This window comes from Orcinus orca, chromosome 1 (assembly GCF_937001465.1).
Source record: "Orcinus orca chromosome 1, mOrcOrc1.1, whole genome shotgun sequence".
Classification (NCBI taxonomy): domain Eukaryota; kingdom Metazoa; phylum Chordata; class Mammalia; order Artiodactyla; family Delphinidae; genus Orcinus; species Orcinus orca.
The window spans coordinates 174,845,847-174,864,172 of NC_064559.1; the positions used below are offsets into that span (position 1 = coordinate 174,845,847).

An 18,326-nucleotide genomic window follows, 5' to 3' on the forward strand; every position below is an offset into this window, starting at 1 on the left:
ACAAATGTGCCACTCTGGTGCTGGATACTGATAGTGGGGAGGTTGTACATGTGTGGGGACAGGTATATGGGAACTCTGCACTCTCTTCTCAATTTTGCCGTGAATCTAAAACTGCTCTAAAAAACAGTTTATTAATTAAAAGAAAAAAACAATAAACTAGGAAGGTTCCATTTCCAGAATGGCTAAGTAAGTGCCTACTGAATTGACCTTACTGTAGTTATAATCTAATTATATATAGTAAACATTTAATATTGAACTGAACTGTATGGAATAAATGAACCTACTTTCAAATCAACAGGCCCCATATTATTCAACATATTCCAGACCTTAAAGTGAAAATAAAGAGTCTTAGAATACCCTGTGGACCCAAATATCAGGATGTATAAGATTTTAGAATTAATCTGATTTGAAGTTTGATCTGTATGGAACAATTAACGCTGCCTTTCTCAACATCTGGTTAAGTAGAGAGTCTACAGCCATGAATTTGGCTTTTAAATCAGTTCTTCCTCCCTGTATCTGAGGACTGACTAGATTTTCTGCATTAATTTAAGGAGAGATGATGATGATGATAGCTAACATTTATGGAGTACTAAGCATGTTATACGTATTAACACAAGGCTAGAGTCCACAGACCCAGGCAGGCTGAAAAAGCCAGATGATTTTCTCAATCAAAGCCCCTTGAGTAGGGAAGCTTTAGTCCTAAACTCTATCAGGAATCTAAATAGCATCTCAGAGAGAAGCTGCAAGTAGTAATTACTACCTAGCACTCACATTACAGTTGAGAAACTATGTTCAAGGTCTAGACATGCTAAATTAATTTCTATATGATAAAAAGGCCAAGTCAGATATATGCTGAGTTTTTACAAAATTCATGACTAGAATTCGCTATCTGAGCTAACACCTAACCCAGTCAATTCTGAGGGAAAGTACCTAAGCACAATGAGAGCTTTGCTTTAAAAGCCAAGGGCAGCAATGGCTTCCTATGGGTCCAAGCCTGCTCTATTTCCATTACCTCCAGGTCTGGAACTTCCACGGTAAACAGAATAGCAGTGAACAGTGTTGCAGAGCAACAACTCCTTCAACAAAGCTGAGTTCCCTGGTCTGGCTCCCCTGGGATTTAAGAATACACGTCTAGACCAAAATACATGAGGTCTTCTGCCTCATAATTTTTATATATTCCTTAGTCAGAGGCAAGTAAATCAGTCCTTACACTGCCTGGAAGAGCCCATAATTCAGATGGAGCAAAGTCTGAATGCATGAGATCACTGATTTCACATATTGGAATTGAAGCAAATGTCAACATGAAACCAACAGTCCTCTCACTTTTGCTGACGCCTGTTGTAACAGAGGGAAAGTTGTTAGGAGTCCCATAAGGCAGAAAACCGTCTCTGTGAGCCCTAATTCTTGGGCATGATAGGACAAAATGTTAATGGAGCCCTCATCACATGGCCCCAGATGACTGGAGCCATAATACACTCTCAACACACCAGAACAGAGGTGGTAGACCCAGGATATGTACAAGACCAAAAGGACAGTTGACGGGTCAAGGCAAGAAATAACTAAGAGTCAAAAACAGACTGAACACATTCTCCCATGGAAAGCATGCCCATGAGCTCTGTATGCTTCAGTCAGCCACATGAAGTGACAACGTAGTACGTTGAACCTCACAAAGTGAGAAGCAGGAAAGAAACTGGGCATCTGTGACCACTCTTTTATTCCACCTTTCTTAATCTTCAAGCACTCACCTGTGTGGCCATGGAGTGGTGAGTGTGGCCGTGGTAGTGTAGGTGATGTGCTAGAGGTCACAATCAAACTCTTGCGGTTACTTGTCCGACAACTGCAATGAAAACACAAATGTCAGTTATAACAGGGTTGCATCATGGGCCCAGAGAACTTGAATGGCTATCAAGGAAAAAAAGAGTGATATCATTCCATGAGCTGAGCAGTATAATACTTAAACTGAACTGGCTCAGCAATTACTGTTTGCACAGTGAGATTTCATAATTCACTGTGTTCCATCTTGGAATAACTTTTGTCACTGTCTTGACTTTTATCTTGTATTGCCACTGCACTTTTCCAAAGTGTAAGTTTTGCTTCCTAAGCAAATACCCAAGGAGCTCCTTAAACGTAAAAACCATGTCTTAAATGGTATCTAATGAAGAATGACCACTGCAAATTTGATTCAGAAAACAAAAAACATGAGCCATAAATATTCTCATATCTCACAAAAATTAATGTTCTTGCCATAAAAATGAAACTATTAACTTAATCTATAAAACTTATCTTTTAAAAACTGCTTAATCAATGGATTAAGTAATATTCTCATTTCACTATAAATTTCAGAACAGGCCTGTGTTCCTTCTACAAAGTTGGCTTTCCTTTACATGTTAATAGCTGAGGCTTTTTCTTGAGGCTGGAGAAAGCCAAATCATGATGAAAGGCCATTTCATGCTGTACCTGCTATTGAAAAGTGTGTATAAATTTATTTGAAAGTCAGCCCATCTTTCTTTTTAAAAAATATTTATTTATTTGGCTGCATCAGGTCTTAGTTGCAGCATGCGGGATCTAGTTCCCTGACCACGGATTGAACCTGGGCCCCCTGAATTGGGAGTGCATTCTTAGCCACTGGACCAACAGGGAAGTCCCCAGCCCATCTTTTAAAGGCATTAAAGAAGCCTGTCATTTATATTCATCCAAACAAATATTTACTGAACACCTACTATGCACCAGGCACCATTCTAGGTGTTAGGGAAGTAGTAGGGAACAAGAGGAGTTATCTGTCCTCAAACTGGAGTGAAAAGTGCTATGAAGAAAGAGAGAGAGAATGTTCAAGAAATAGCAAAGAAGTCAAGTAGGTGGCAGGAAGGGAGAATGACAGGAAAAGAAGTAGGTTATAGAAACTATGGGTATAGGCCACAGCCAGACTTTGTAGGGCTGGTAGACTACTGCAAAGAAACACTGGAAATGTGATAAGGAACCACTGGAAGGACTGTGATCAATCTCAAGAGATTATGATTAGAAATGATAAGCAACTTTCCCTAAGATACCAGGAGGACTAATCTAATCATGTCTCACACCCCCTCCTTACCCCCGTTACACTCAAATGCCCAAGACTTCTATCTCTAATTTGACATAGTCTCTATTCCTTGATCTTTAAAAAAAGCTTACCCTCTGTCTCCCTGAACTCAGTCTGTCATCAGCAAACTCTATATCCTTAACTTCTTTTCTCAACATGCAGTTTAATTTCTAGCTCTAACTGAAACTTTGCTATCCCCCAGGACACCACAGTCCTGGTGAAATCCCAATCCTTTTTTTTTTTTGCAGTACGTGGGCCTCTCACCGTTGTGGCTTCTCCAGCTGCGGAGCACAGGCTCCGGACGCGCAGGCCCAGCAGCCACGGCCCACGGGCCCAGCCGCTCCGCGGCACATGGGATCCTCCCAGACCAGGGCACAAACCCATGTCCCCTGCATCGGCAGGAGGACTCTCAACCACTGTGCCACCAGGGAAGCCCCTCCAATCCTTTTAAACCCAACTTTCCATCTATTTTGCAACTGTACTCGGGCAGCTAAAGGTGAATGAAGAAAAATCCAAAATCATGCTGGCTGGTGTTTCTTTATGTTTATGATGATAAATATCAAGTGGGTCCATACTACATCTACCTAGGCAATGTGCTCTCTCTCCAAGACAACTAATTCAGAAATTCTCCCCAAACCTCTAGCACTCCTTCCCCAAATCTTACCCTCATCTGCTGATTTTGCTTTTTATTCAACTAGGGGCAAAAACTATCAACACAAAAAGAAGTACTACATATTTCTGCTACAAAAATCCATTAGCCTGGGACTTCCCTGGTGGCGCAATGGTTAAGAATCTGCCTGCCAGCGCAGGGGACACAGGTTTGATCCCTGGTCCAAGAAGATCCCACATGCCGTGGAGCAACTAAGCAGGTGCGTCACAACTATTGAGCCTGCGCTCTAGAGCCCACGAGCCACAACTACTGAAGTTCGCGCGCCTAGAGCCCGTGCTCCACAACAAGAGAAGCCACCGCAATGAGAAGCCCGCACACTGCTATGAAGAGTAGCCCCCGCTCGCCGCAACTAGAGAAAGCCTGTGCGCAACAAAGAAGACCCAACACAGCCAAAAAATATAAAAGTAGCCATTAAAAATCTATTATCCTAAATCTTTGTCCATATACTGTACTTTCCCATCTGTAACAGCAGAAGGAAAGACCATGTTCCTACCAAAGTCAACTCCCCCAACTCCCCATTCAAGAAGTCTGTATCTGCACTGTCCTCCTATGCCATGAATTTCTACTTCCTACTGGATCACTCTCATCATCATAAAAATATGCTGTCATTTCTCATATCTCAAGAAAATAAGAAAAAACCTTTCATAGACCTCTTCCAACGTGCCTGTTTCTTTGCTCCCCTGTTTGGGAAAAATCCCATGCAGGGATTCTGTATTTGTATCTTCATACCCTCATTTCCTATTAACCCTATTCCTTTAACCCACTCTAGACTATACAATCATCCTCATCTTTCTTGCCTGTTACCAAGGTCACCACTGACAACAGGCAATTCTCAGTCCTTGTCTTATGTAACCTCTCAACATCATTCGACAGTTATAACTCCCTCTTCTAAAAAACAAATTGGGATATAATTTATATCGATTATTCAATTAAGTGTTCTGTTCAGTGAACCTTGAACAACTGTATACATTCATATAACACATCCAAAACAAAAGTCAGAATAATTCTATTACCCCAGAAAGTCCCCATGTTCCCCTTCCGGTCAATCCCCCAACTACTTTCTTCTATCACCATAAATTAATTTTGTTTTGCTGGATTTCCTATAAGTAGAATTACACACTATGTATTTTTTTGTGTTTGACTGCTTTTGTTCAACCTAACATCTGTGTAACTTTTCTTGAGATACTTCTTTATTTAGCTTCTAGGAGATGAGGCTTTCCTGGTCTTCCTCCTAGCTCACTAGCTGCTCACTTTTCATTCCCCTTTGCTAGTTCCTTCTCTTCCTGACCTCTAAACCATTTAGTACTCTGGGGCTCAAATGTGGAATATCTTTTCTTCTTCCCTGCACTCACTCCCTAAATGATTTTTTCCTGTATTATAACTTTAAATCTATGATGTTGATGATACCCAGCTTTTTATTGCTAACTCTGTGCTCTTACCTCTGAGTGTGAGACTCATATCCGAATACCTACTTGACATCTTTAACTGGATGTCTAAAAGGCATCTCAAATTTAACAACAGAGGTAGTGAATGTCCCTCTAAAACCTGCTAACTCCTCCCTATCTATTTCATTACATGGCACCACCATTCATCCAGATGCTCAGGCAAGTCCTTCAGGCAGAAGGAACATGATACTAGATGGAAATCTGGATCCACATAAAGAAAAGCACCAAAAATCATAAATGTGTGGGTAAATATACATCACTTGTTTTTATTTTTAAAATCTCTTCTTGGGACTTCCCTGGCGGTCCAGTGGTTAAGACTCTGTGCTTCCACTGCAAGGGGCACGGGTTCAATTCCTGGTCAGGAAACTAAGATCCTGCAAGTTGCAAGGCGCAGCCAAAAAAAAAAACTCTTCTTGAATTTTAAAGGAAATATAATAATTTACTGTGGGGTTTACAACATATGTAGATATAAAATGTAGGTCAGCCAAGGCAGCAAGGCTGGAAGGGAAGAATGGACGTATACTATTGTGAGGCTCTTACATTAAGTATGAAGCGGTATAATACAACTTGAAGATAAACAAAAAGTTAAAATTTTATATTATAAATACTAATGCAACTACTACAAAAGAAAAACAAACAAAAAAAGGGAAATAAAATGGTCTCATAAAAAATACTCAGTCTAAAAGAAGGCAGAAAAAGAAGTAAGAACAAGTACAGTTGGCCCACACAGAAAACAGATAGCAAGAGAACAGATTTTAACCCAATTACACTAATAATCACATAAAATGTAAATGTTCTAAATATATATTTAATTAAGACAAAGACTGTCAGATTGGATAAAACAGCAGGACCCAACTATATGCTGTTTATTACTTGTGACAGCCAAAAAACTAGAAACCACCTCAAATGTCTACTAATAGATGAAGGATAAACAAATCACAATATATCCATACAATGGACTACTACTCATCAATAAAAAGGAATGAACTATTGATTCACACAATAAATGAATCTCAAAATAATTATGCTAAAACCAAGAAGCTAGACATAAAAGAGTAAATACTGAACAATTCCATTTATATAAAATTCAAGAAAACACTAAACTAGAGTGACAGACAAAAGATTAGTGGTTCCTGACCAGAGGCCGGGGAGGTATTATAACAAGGCATAAGGAAATTTGGGAGAGCTGTAGATATGTTTATTGTCTTGACTGTACTAATGGTTTCAGAGATGCATACATGTGTCAAGACCCATCAAATTGTACATTTTAAACATGTACAGTCTATTATATTTCAATCATACTTCAATAAAGCTATAAAATTTTTTCAATATAAATAATATCAAAGTCACTCTTATGCTTAAAATTCTCCCTGTCTCACTGAGAGTAGAAGTCAATGTTCTTACAATGGCCGACAAGCTTTACGCGGTCTGGATCTCCATTACCTCTTTCCCTCCTACTCACTCTACTCTAGTCACATGGGCCTCTGCACTGTTCTTAGAATATGCCAAGTGTGCCACTGCCTCAGGGCCTTTACAAAGGAAGCTTCCTTTGCCTGTTTCCCTCGTGGCTTGCTCCCTCACCTCTTTCAGGTCTTTGCTCAAGTACAATCTCCTGAATGGATTTTCCTTTGACCATTCTACTTTAAATGGTAACACCCGCCCTCTCAAACGCTCTTTTCCTCCTTTCCTGATATATTTTCCTCAATAGCACTTACTGTTATCTAACATACTATGGATTTTGCATTCATTCTGTTTGTTGTCTCTCCTCCCATTAGAATCTTAAGCTCTATGAGATCAGGGACTTGCACAATCTTTGCTTACTGCTGTATTTCTCAGTGCCTAGAATTCAGCCTGGCACATGGCAGACTCAATAAATATTTGTTAAATGGATGAATGGATGAGTATAATTTGTTACAAGAATTATAATAAAAGAGGATACTTGCACACGTGGCACCTGTAAGGTATATCAAACCACTATGTCTAAACTCCTTTTGTATAAAAACTAAGATCTCTTAAAACTGCAGGACAGGACTTTCCTGGTGGTGCAGTGGTTAAGAATCCATCTACCAGTGCAAGGGACACGGGTTCGAGCCCTGGTCCGGGAAGATCCCACGTGTCACTGAGCAACTAAGCCCGTGCGCCACAACTACTGAGCCTGTGCTCTAGAGCCCGCAAGCCACAACTACTGAGCCCGCATGCCACAACTACTGAAGCCCTCACGCCTAGAGCCCATGCTCCGCAACAAGAGAAGCCACCGCAATGAGAAGCCCACGCACCGCAACCAAGAGTAGCCCCCACTCACTGCAACTAGAGAAAGCCCGCGTGCAACAATGAAGACCCAAGGCAGCCAAAAATAAATAAATTAATTTTTTTAAAAAAGAAAGATCAATAGTCTGTAATAACCTATATGGGAAAAGAATCTGAAAAAGAATGGATACATGTATATGTATAATTGAATCACTGTGCTTAAAAAAAAAAACTGCAGGGACAGATAATTGATTCTAATTTCATTTGTCATGATCTTATTAAAATTTAAATACAAAACAGTAAAGATCGTATTTCCAGGCCACATGCCTTTGTATGAAGGTACATATAATCTCACTTGGCAAATCTGCAACAGCTGCCAGGGGAAAAAAAGGTCAGATACCCTGGTACAGATGCCATGACTCAGCTGAGATCCAAGACAAGGAACTGCCTAATTTTTCCATTTCAACAAGCACTGGCCATTGCCCCCAGGATCCTAGAAGATAAAGGGCAGGTCTTCATTTTTTCATTCCAGAAGATTAAAGTACCAGATGTTTACAGTGTCAGCCACACTCACTCTCAGCTGATGGAAGGTAACCTGGAAGCTCCCGGAGCTGATGTTCTACTAACCACTGCAAGGACTGGGTTAAACTAGACTGCTGCCCACCACCATGCCAGTCACTTGGTCACTCAGAGCAAGGCCTGGCATTTCATCTTCCTACTTGCTTTACCACAGTCACCCCTCCATGGGTAGTGGGAGAAGGACTAAAGCACCTGTGTAATCTCTGTGAAACTTGAATTGTGGCCATATTTGAAGAGTTACCAGCCTTCAAAAATCCCTTCTCCCAGCAACTAGCAGGTACTCAAATTTGAGCCCCTGCAGGAGCTGCCGTAAATTTATTTAGGAAGTCTGTTTCCCAGTCTGAAGGAATATAGAATACGGGGTAAGATGCGTGGTTGCAGACCCCTCAGGGTCTCTAATCTCCAATCTGTCAATTCCAGAAGTCCAGCTGCTCCTAGGAATCCAAGCACTCGGTAATGAATTGACTTGCACTTGGCTATTCCTTTCAGAATGAGGAATGAGGAAAAGACCACTTTTGTTTCATTAAGTGTGATCAATACAATAGACAAGAATTTGGGTCCATTTTAAGGTCAAGCACTTCCAGGTGTTACTTCAGAATAACAACCAGGATGATGTCCCTGTAAAGACTGAGATGCTAGAGTGGGAGAAAATGCATGTTCTCTCAGTAAATAAAGGGTGCTGCTTGGAGATAAATCCATTATTTGTCTTTTGCCTGGGTTATTTCAACAACCTCCTAACTAGTCTCTCTGGTTTACTCCTATCTCCTATTGCCAGTCTGTTCTCAACACAAGTAGCCACAGTGATCCTTTTAAGGCATAAATCAGATGATTTGCCCAAAACCTTACAAAGGCTGCTAATTTCACATAGAAACACCAAGCTACTTGGACCACTGCACTAACTGTTCCCTCCACTTGGAATGCCCTTCCCCACCTATACAATGGCAAATATCCCATACCTCCTTCAGTGTCACCTTCCACATTTCCCTATGTAACACTGTGACCTGCCCCTGAGAATCCCCCTTACTCAGCTCTCTTTGGATTAATGAAGTATTTTTTAACTTCTACTCCATTGGTTTGGAAATTATATACTGTTGTGGTTTTTTTAAAACGTAGTTATTGTTATTAAGCTTTTAATAGGCATTCTTGTCTTAACAAGAGCCTAAGTCTTAGGTCTAAGGTTAGCTAGCATCTCAACCCTCGCTTCTAAACAAAATTAGATCTTGGGACTTCTTTAGTGGCTCAGTGGTTAAGAATCTGCATGCCGATACAGGGGACATAGGTTCGATCCTTGGTCCGGGAATATCCCGCATACTGTGGAGCAACTAAGCCCGTGCGCCACAACTACTGAGCCTTCGCTCTAGAGCCCACGTACCACAACTACTGAGCCTGCGTGCTACAACAACTGAAGCCCATGAGCCTAGAGCCTGTGCCCTGCAACAAGAGAAGCCACCGCAATGAGAAGCCAGCGCACCACAAGGAAGAGTAGTCCCCGCTCCCCGCAACCAGAGAAAGCCCGCGCACAGCAACAAAGATCCAACGCAGCCAAAAATAAATAAATAAAATAAATAAATTTTAAAAAAATTACATCTTAACTCCAATTCTCCCCACCCCTTCCAACTTACATGTAATTTGGTCCAGTGGTTCAGGTCTATCTTGCTTTTATAATGCCAAATTAGTAATTCTTATTGTTTCATACAATAATTGCTTGCTTTGATTTACTCATACTTTGCAATTTCTTTGCTCAGCATTCTCTCTTAGATCTCACAACTTTTGTCTTTCTTTCTTCTTTTCTAAGTGATTATTTCACTGAGAATCTGATATTGATAAACCTTCTCAATTTCACAGTTTGTCTGAAAATGGCTTTATTTTTCTCAGTGACTTCCAACGATAATTACACAGGTATGGAATTCTACAACCTCTTGTTGGGAGTAACTTTTTTCTCAATATCTTAAAGATATTATTCCATTGTCTTATGGCTCCTGTTATTTCTATTGAGAAGCTTGCTCTTAGGACTGTTGTTCTTTTGTAGTTAATTTTTCTTTGCTCTCTCACTGCTTTGTTTTTTTAAACCATAATTTTTTAGGTATATTCACATACCATAGAATTCAACCTTTTAAAGTGCATAATTTAGTGGTTTTTAGTACACTCGCAAGGCTGTGCAACCGCCACTGCTAATTCCAGAACATTTTCATTATCCCCCAAAGAACCCCTGTACACATAAAGCAGTCACTCTCCATCCCCATCTTTGCTACCCCCTTTCCCAGGCAACCACCAAAGTATTTTCTGTCTCTACGGATTCCACCTATTCTGGATATTTCAAATAAATGGAATCATATATCGTGTGGCCTTAAGTCAGGCTTCTTTCGCTTAGCATGTTTTCAAGATTCATCCATGTTGAAGTACTTGTCAGTATTTCGTTTCTTTTTATGGCTGAATAATATTCTATTGTGTGAAGAATATACAACATTTATTTATCCATTCATAAACTGATGGACAACTTGGGTTGTTTCTGCTCTTTAGATAGTTTAAATGATGTTGCTATGTGTGTACATTATGCTTTCAATTTTCTTAGGTAAACTTCCTTGCTCAACTCATTCGTTAGAGCTCTTTTAGCTTTTGTGGATTCTTGAAGGTTCTCTAGTTCCTTTGAAGACCTCTGTTTTTTGGTTCTGAAATTTTACTGCAATGTACCTAGATGGACATTTATTTTTACCTATTGTGCTCCATGATGTTATTTTGGTTTCTAATCAATTCTGGAAGGTCTCAATCATTATTTCTATGAATACTGCCTTTCCCCCATTTCTCTATACTCTGTTGGACCTTATTATTGTATCCTCCATATTTCTTAGTTCTCATTCATATTTTACATCTTTCCATCTCTGTGCTGCACTTTAGATAAAATTTTACTAGCTTTGTCCACAGCTCTACTATATAACCTGACTACTGAGCTTTCAAATTCAATGTTACAATGTATTTAATTCCTTGAATTCTAATTGTCATTTTTTTCAAAATATGCCTGATCTTTTAAAATTAAATGTCTTTTGTTCTCGCATTTTTGTCTCCATTTATATTTTTATTCACTTTACATATACTTATTTTACAGTTTTCATTCATAATGCTACTTTCTAAAGTTCTTAGGGGTCTAATCTTACTGTTTCTTTTTTCTTCTGATTTTCACATGTGGTGGACTGCTTCCTTGTATGGTCTATGGTTTTGTACTGTAAACTCACCTTTATTTAGTGTGGCTTTATGGGAATCTTGTGCTACCTGATTTGAAGATATGTCTGTAAAAATTTTTTGAATTTGTTTCTGACAGATTTGTCAGAGTTATTTACAGCCCAGAATCAGCTCTTAAGACCATACATATGGTATAAACTCCAGGCCTCAAATTCAGTTGAATAAAGGTCTATAGTTTAAAATTCTCAAGGAGACTTTTTTTATTTCTTATTAAGAGCCTACTTAAAACCTAGATGAGATTAAAGAACTTCCTTTCATCTCTCCATGACAGTGGGCAAACTGTTTTCCTAGTGCATTCCTACACTGAGGGTAAAGTCCTTTGAGTGTGGGGTCTCAATTCTACCCTAACTTAGGGTCTCCCTACCCTAAACAAGCCCAAGGCCTCATCCTTTTTCCCCTAACGGATATCAAGACTAATACAATGTACCTCCTCCCTGGCCCTCTTTCTTGGACGTTCCAACACTGATTCCCACTGTTGAGGCATTGTTTTCTCTCTTAGATTTAGGTCACTTGGGATTTTCCTCACATTCTATTAGCTATGCATTTAAAACAATAATTATAATAGCTAGCATTTATTAAGTGCTAACTGGGCACTGTTTAAAGCACTGCATGTAGTATCTCACACCCTATGAAGTAGGTACTACTATAATCCACTTTATACAGACAAGGAACCTGAAACACAGAGAGGCTAAGCAGCTTGCCCTAGGTCACAATAACGCACCAATAATTTTTGAAAGCCTAATGTAACTTACTTTCTCTTTGCCCTAGGACTTTCTTAATGTGGGTCTCCATCCTAAAGATGATTGATTCAGAAGGCACATATCCAGAAAAACAAGGGCATTTTTCATCATTTGACTAACTTCAGGGGACAGAAAATGGATGGACAGAAAGGTTATTAAGAACTACCCTGGGCTTCCCTGGTGGCGCAGTGGTTGAGAGTCCGCCTGCCGATGCAAGGGACGTGGGTTCGTGCCCCGGTCCGGGAAGATCCCACATGCCGCGGAGCGGCTGCGCCCGCGAGCCATGGCCGCTGAGCCTGCGCGTCCGGAGCCTGTGCTCCGCAACGGGAGAGACCACAACAGTGAGAGGCCCGCGTACCGTAAAAAAAAAAAAAAAAAAAAGAACTACCCTAGGCGGGCATCTAATATACAGCATGGTGGCTATGATTGGCAATACTGTATCATATACTTGAAAGCTGCTGTGAGAGCAGAGCTTTAATTTTCTCACCATAATAACAACAACAAAATGATAATTATGTGAGGTGAAGGATGTGTTAACTAACCATATTGTGGTAAACATTTCACAATATATATGTGTATCAAATCATCACATGGTACAGCTTAAACTTACACAATATTAAATGTCAATTATACCTCAATGAAGATGGGAAAAAAGGAAGAAAAAAAAAACTACCTTAGGGATTAGAACAGAACTTTGACAGAGCCACAAATACTGGAGAGGAGACCGGCTATGGCAGAGACTCAGCAAAGACTATGCTCTCACCAAATTCTTTAGTCATGACCATCTTGGCTACCACTGTCAACATCAACAAGGTACAGCAAAGAACTCTCTTGATCCAGACAAAATACCAAGAGGTACAGATTATCTCTACACTGGCCAATCCTGAATCCTTTCACTGTGCTGTAGAAGAAAAGACCAGCAACAATGCAAAGGAAGCATGATTCAGCTCCTGGCAGAATATAAGAGCCAGACCTAAAAGTCTCAGCTACATGGTCCTGCAACAATACTAACTTACAGTGAAAAGAAATAAATTTACTTCTAAAGCTCAAATGCCAATGTCCAAGGTACCACCATGGATTAAACAGACCCATACTGCTTGGAATGAATCAGGTTTTAAAGTAAAAAACATGAGGAAAGCGGGTAACTGGCTAAATGTAAGCCAGTGTAATCTCCTTCCCTGGAATCATGTGACATAGTGGGAAGTTTCCCTAACAGGGCAGCAGCAGCATGTCCCCAACCCCAGTCTCAAGATGAAAAAAGAGTTGTGCTCACCACCTAGAAAACTAGATAGTTCTGTCATTGCTGACTGTAGTTGATGTTCACATTCCCAGAGTTCTAACTGAATAAACCTGGCAGAGAAATGTAAAAGCCCTAGAGTGGGCAATGCTTCAGAATTTGTGTATTCTAAGCGTGTCTATATTTCCAGTGCCCAGGACAGTGGCTGATACACAGTTATTATTGTTTGGATAACTAATGAATGGGAGAGAATGGTCCTGTAATGCATTCTTAAAGCAGTGCATTTCTTGGTGATAAAAGGAAAGTGGCCAATGAGACTAGAGATTTTTTCTTTGAATGGAGTACACTTCCACGACAAATATGGGCCTTGGTAAGATGAAGCAGTCTAAGGCTATCCCTAATTACACAGTGTCTGGGAAGTTGTGGTATATTTGGTTTGTCTTTACTAAGTTCCCATGGCTTCCGGATTTCTTTGGAAGTTCCAATTTATAAGCCCACTCCCAGGTTACATTTACAGACCAGTTTCTCTGAGAGACAGTAGTTAAAGAGAAACACAAAATATCTTGTAAGCATTCCATATGTTTGTCCAATATCCACGTTAAACCCTGAATTGGTAACAACCCTTCTTTTCTGCCTCCTTCCTCAATAAATAGCCCAGCTGTCTGGCCTGTGCCCAAGTTTCCATAATAGAGAAGATTAGAACACTTCTAATCTATACAGGATAGCCTCTGTATCCATGGCTGTTTCTATGAGGCAGCTATGGATACAGAGGCTACTTTTAGAACTAAGCCCCCACTTTCAGTAGTCAAACACTATATCCCAGTCATTTTTAGTGATAGTTAATTTCAACGTTCTAGGCCAGGCACTGGAAGGACTAAAATATATGAATGTAATCCATCCTTGGCTTTCAGAGGCCCACAGCTGAAGAAACTTAGATATATGAGGGAAGACAGCTCAGGCAATATATACTGAACATAGGTGCCTTTTAAGAAGCTGGGTGTCCGGACCAGAGGGCAGATAGCAGAAGCAAGAAGAACTACAATCCTGCAGGCTGTGGAACGAAAACCACATTCACAGAAAGATGGACAAAATGAAAAGGCAGAGGCCCATGTACCAGATGAAGGAACAAGATAAAACCCCAGAAAAACAACTAAATGAAGTGGAGATAGGCAACCTTCCAGAAAAAGAATTCATAATAATGATAGTGAAGATGATCTAGGACCTCGGAAAAAGAATGGAGGCAAAGATCGAGAAGATGCAAGAAATGTTTAACAAGGACCTAGAAAATTAAAGAACAAACAGAGATGAACAATACAATAACTGAAATGAAAAATACACTAGAAGGAATCAACAGCAGCAGAATAACTGAAGCAGAAGAATGGATAAGTGACCTGGAAGACAGAATGGTGGAATTTACTGCCATGGAACAGAATAAAGAAAAAAGAATGAAATGAAATGAAGACAGCCTAAGAGACCTCTGGGACAACATTAAATGCACCAACATTCACATTATAGGGGTCCCAGAAGGAGAAGAGAGAGAGAAAGACCCGAGAAAATATTTGAAGAGATTATAGTCGAATACTTCCCTAACACGGGAAAGGAAATAGCCATCCAAGTCCAGTAAGCACAGAGAGTCCCAGGCAGGAGAAACCCAAGGAGAAACACGCCGAGACACACAGTAATCAAATTGACAAAAACTAAAGACAAAGAAAAATTATTAAAAGCAACAAGGGAAAAATGACAAATAACATACAAGGGAACTCCCATAAGGTTAACAGCTGATTTCTCAGCAGAAACTCTGCAAGCCAGAAGGGAGTGGCACAATATATTTAAAGTGATGAAAGGGAAGAACCTACAACCAAGATTACTCTACCTGTTAAGGATCTCACTCAGATTCCATGGAGAAACCAAAAGCTTTACAGACAAGCAAAAGCTAAGAGAATTCAGCACCACCAAACCAGCTCTACAACAAATGCTAAATGAACTCCTCTAAGTGGGAAACACAAGAGAAGAAAAGGACCTACAAAAACAAACCCAAAACAATTAAGAAAATGGTAATAGGAACATACATATCGATAATTACCTTAAATGTGAATGGATTAAATGCTCCAACCAAAAGACACAGACTGCCTGAATGGATACAAAAACAAGATGCGTATATATGCTATCTACAAGAGATCCACTTCAGACCTAGGGACAAATACAGACTGAAAGTGAGGGGATGGAAAAAGATATTCCATGCAAATGGAAATCAAAAGAAAGCTGGAGTAGCAATACTTATATCAGATAAAATAGAAATGTTATAAGAGACAAGGAAGGACACTACATAATGATCAAGGGATCAGTCCAAGAGGAAGATATAAAAATTATAAGTATATATGCACCCAACACAGGAGCACCTCAATACATAAGACAAATGCTAACAGCTATAAAAGAGGAAATCAACAGTAACACAGTAATAGTGGGGGACTGTAACACCTCACCTACACCAATGGACAGATCATCCAGACAGAAAATTAATAAGGAAACACAAGCTTTAAATGACACAATAGACCAGATATATTTAATTGATATTTATAGGACACTCCATCCATAAACAGCAGATTACACGTTCTTCTCAGGTGCACGTGGAACATTCTCCAGGACAGATGACATCTTGGGTCACAAATCAAGCCTCGGTAAATTAAAGAAAATTGAAATCATATATATTTTCTGACCACAACGCTATGAGATTAGAAATAAATTACAGGGAAAAAAATGTAAAAAACACAAACACATGGAGGCTAAACAATACATTACTAAATAACCAAGAGATCACTGAAGAACTCAAAGAGGAAATCAAAAAATACCTAGAAACAAATGACAACAAAAACACGACAATCCAAAACCTATGGGATGCAGCAAAAGCAGTTCGAAGGAGGAAGTTTATAGCAATACAATCCTACCTCAAGAAACAAGAAAAATCTCAGATAAACAATCTAACCTTACACCTAAAGGAACTAGAGGAAGAAGAACAAACAAAACCCAAAGTTAGTAGAAGGAAAGAAATCATAAAGATCAAAGCAGAAATAAATGAAATGGAAACAAAGAAAACAATAGTATAGATCAATAAAACTTAAAAAAAAAAAAAAGAATCTGGGTGTTGGGACTTCCCTGGTGGTCCAGTGGTTAAGTCTCTGAGCTTCCAATGCAGGGGTCGCAGGTTCCATCTCTGGTCAGGGAACTAAGATCCCACATGCTGTGCGGTGCAGCTAAAAAGTATTAAAAAAAAGAATCTGCGTGTCTATGGTCCACCAAAATGAAGGACTTGACTAAGAGGAAGGCAGAAGATCTGGTGAACTTATTAAAACCCATAGTGGAAAGAGGTACTGGTAATACCATGATGGCAGCTATGCAAGAAGACTAGAGAATAATCAAGATAGACTGGAGTGGAATATGAGAGGGTTCTAGGATTAATGATGGGGGTGACGGGGAGGATCATTAGATCATTTAATGTAACCTACTGCATTTTACACTTCTGATGGAAAATTTGGGGATGAACAAATGAATTCTACATAAAATATGAAGCAATGCAAAAGTGAGGTAATTATAACCCTCAAGAAAACAAAAAGTTGTAAAAGAAAACAAACATAATCACAGCATACAGTGATTGAACTAGGATAATAGTTATGAAGTCATAACTGACACTGATACAGATGAAATAATTTTTTTTGTTTGGTTTCTTCTTTTTTTGTTTTTAACATGAAATAATTTAAAGTGCTTACTTTATTTTTTTTTTTGCTGTACGCGGGCCTCTCACTGCTGTGGCCTCTCCCGTTGCGGAGCACAGGCTCCGGATGCCCAGGCTCAGCGGCCATGGCTCACGGGCCCAGCCGCTTCGCGGCACGTGGGATCTTCCCGGACCAGGGCACGAACCCGCGTCCCCTGCATCGGCAGGTGGACTCCCAACCACTGCGCCACCAGGGAAGCCCATAAAGTGCTTACTTTTGAGAAGCAAAAATTAAGGATGGTAAGAGTGGGGTAAGAGAATATCTAGTTTTCTTTTACAAGCCTTAAAGAAGTCACTGACTTTTGAAATTATGTCCATATATTACTCCGACAAAATAAAAATTAAATTTAAAATGTGGGTGGCTTACACATATGTAAAGTGAACAGGAGGGGGATGGCTGCAGTAGAAAAAGAAATTTGTAGCAATCAGTAATGTAATAGTAGTAATTATACTGCATGTTAATTGGTACAACCATGGTTCAATTCTAAGCTACAGTAGTTTAAAGAAAACTAGTAAATGATCACCTCACATGTCAAATAAATAAATATCGAAATTAGTTATTAGCATGCTATTCAAGGCGCTTCATGATATGGCCAGCCTCTTGCCGATCTGTCCTGATCATCATCACCTCCTCACAAATCCACTCTCTATATGCTCTACACCCCAATTATGTCTCCCCTCCCTTGCACATGCTATTGCTTCTCCTTAAATATCCTTGTCTCAGATGACTACCTGACAAATTTATGTTAATTATTCTCTTCTCAACTCACAAACTTCCTTCCCTCTAAAGCCTTCACTGAGTTCTCCAGGGCAGAATTAAAGACTGGTTTCCATACACCAGCACTGAATTTTGTATAACCTTCTATCATAGAATTTATTGTGCATCTCCACACAACTCTTACCACAAGCCAAGTAGCTCTCTACAGGAGAGAACTAACAAACTTTCAAGGAACAAGTAATCCTTGTCTTATTATAAAGTTGTGCTAGAAAACAGAATAAGTTGGAAAGCTGCCTAAGTTGTTCTATGGCATTAGTATAACTTTGATTCAAAACCGGATAACAACAGCCTAAGAAAATTATATGTCTATTTCCTTTATAAGCATGCATGTTTTAATTCTATACAATTTTAGCAAGTTTAATTTTTAAAAATATCATGATCAAGTTGGTCTGCAAACCGCTGAAGGATCCTGAGGCCCTTTCAGAAGGACGGCAATGTCAAGTCTATTTTCATAAGAATACTGAGACATTATTTACTTTTTTTGCTGGGTGACATTTGCAGCGATGTTACAGCAGCAATAGTGGGTAAAACTTCTGGCACCTCAGCAC

General features: G+C 39.6%; 1 protein-coding gene across 10 annotated transcripts in view; it reads right to left on the bottom strand.

Moving 5' to 3' along the window:
* MAST2 (microtubule associated serine/threonine kinase 2) overlaps window positions 1-18,326 on the bottom strand; it is a 201,344-nt gene that overhangs the window by 57,689 nt on the left and 125,329 nt on the right. For all 10 annotated transcript variants that reach the window (XM_033416477.2, XM_033416476.2, XM_033416471.2 and 7 more), the window contains one exon: window positions 1,746-1,837. In XM_033416477.2, coding sequence (XP_033272368.1) covers window positions 1,746-1,837 — 92 coding nt within the window. The remainder of the gene's footprint in view (window positions 1-1,745; window positions 1,838-18,326) is intronic.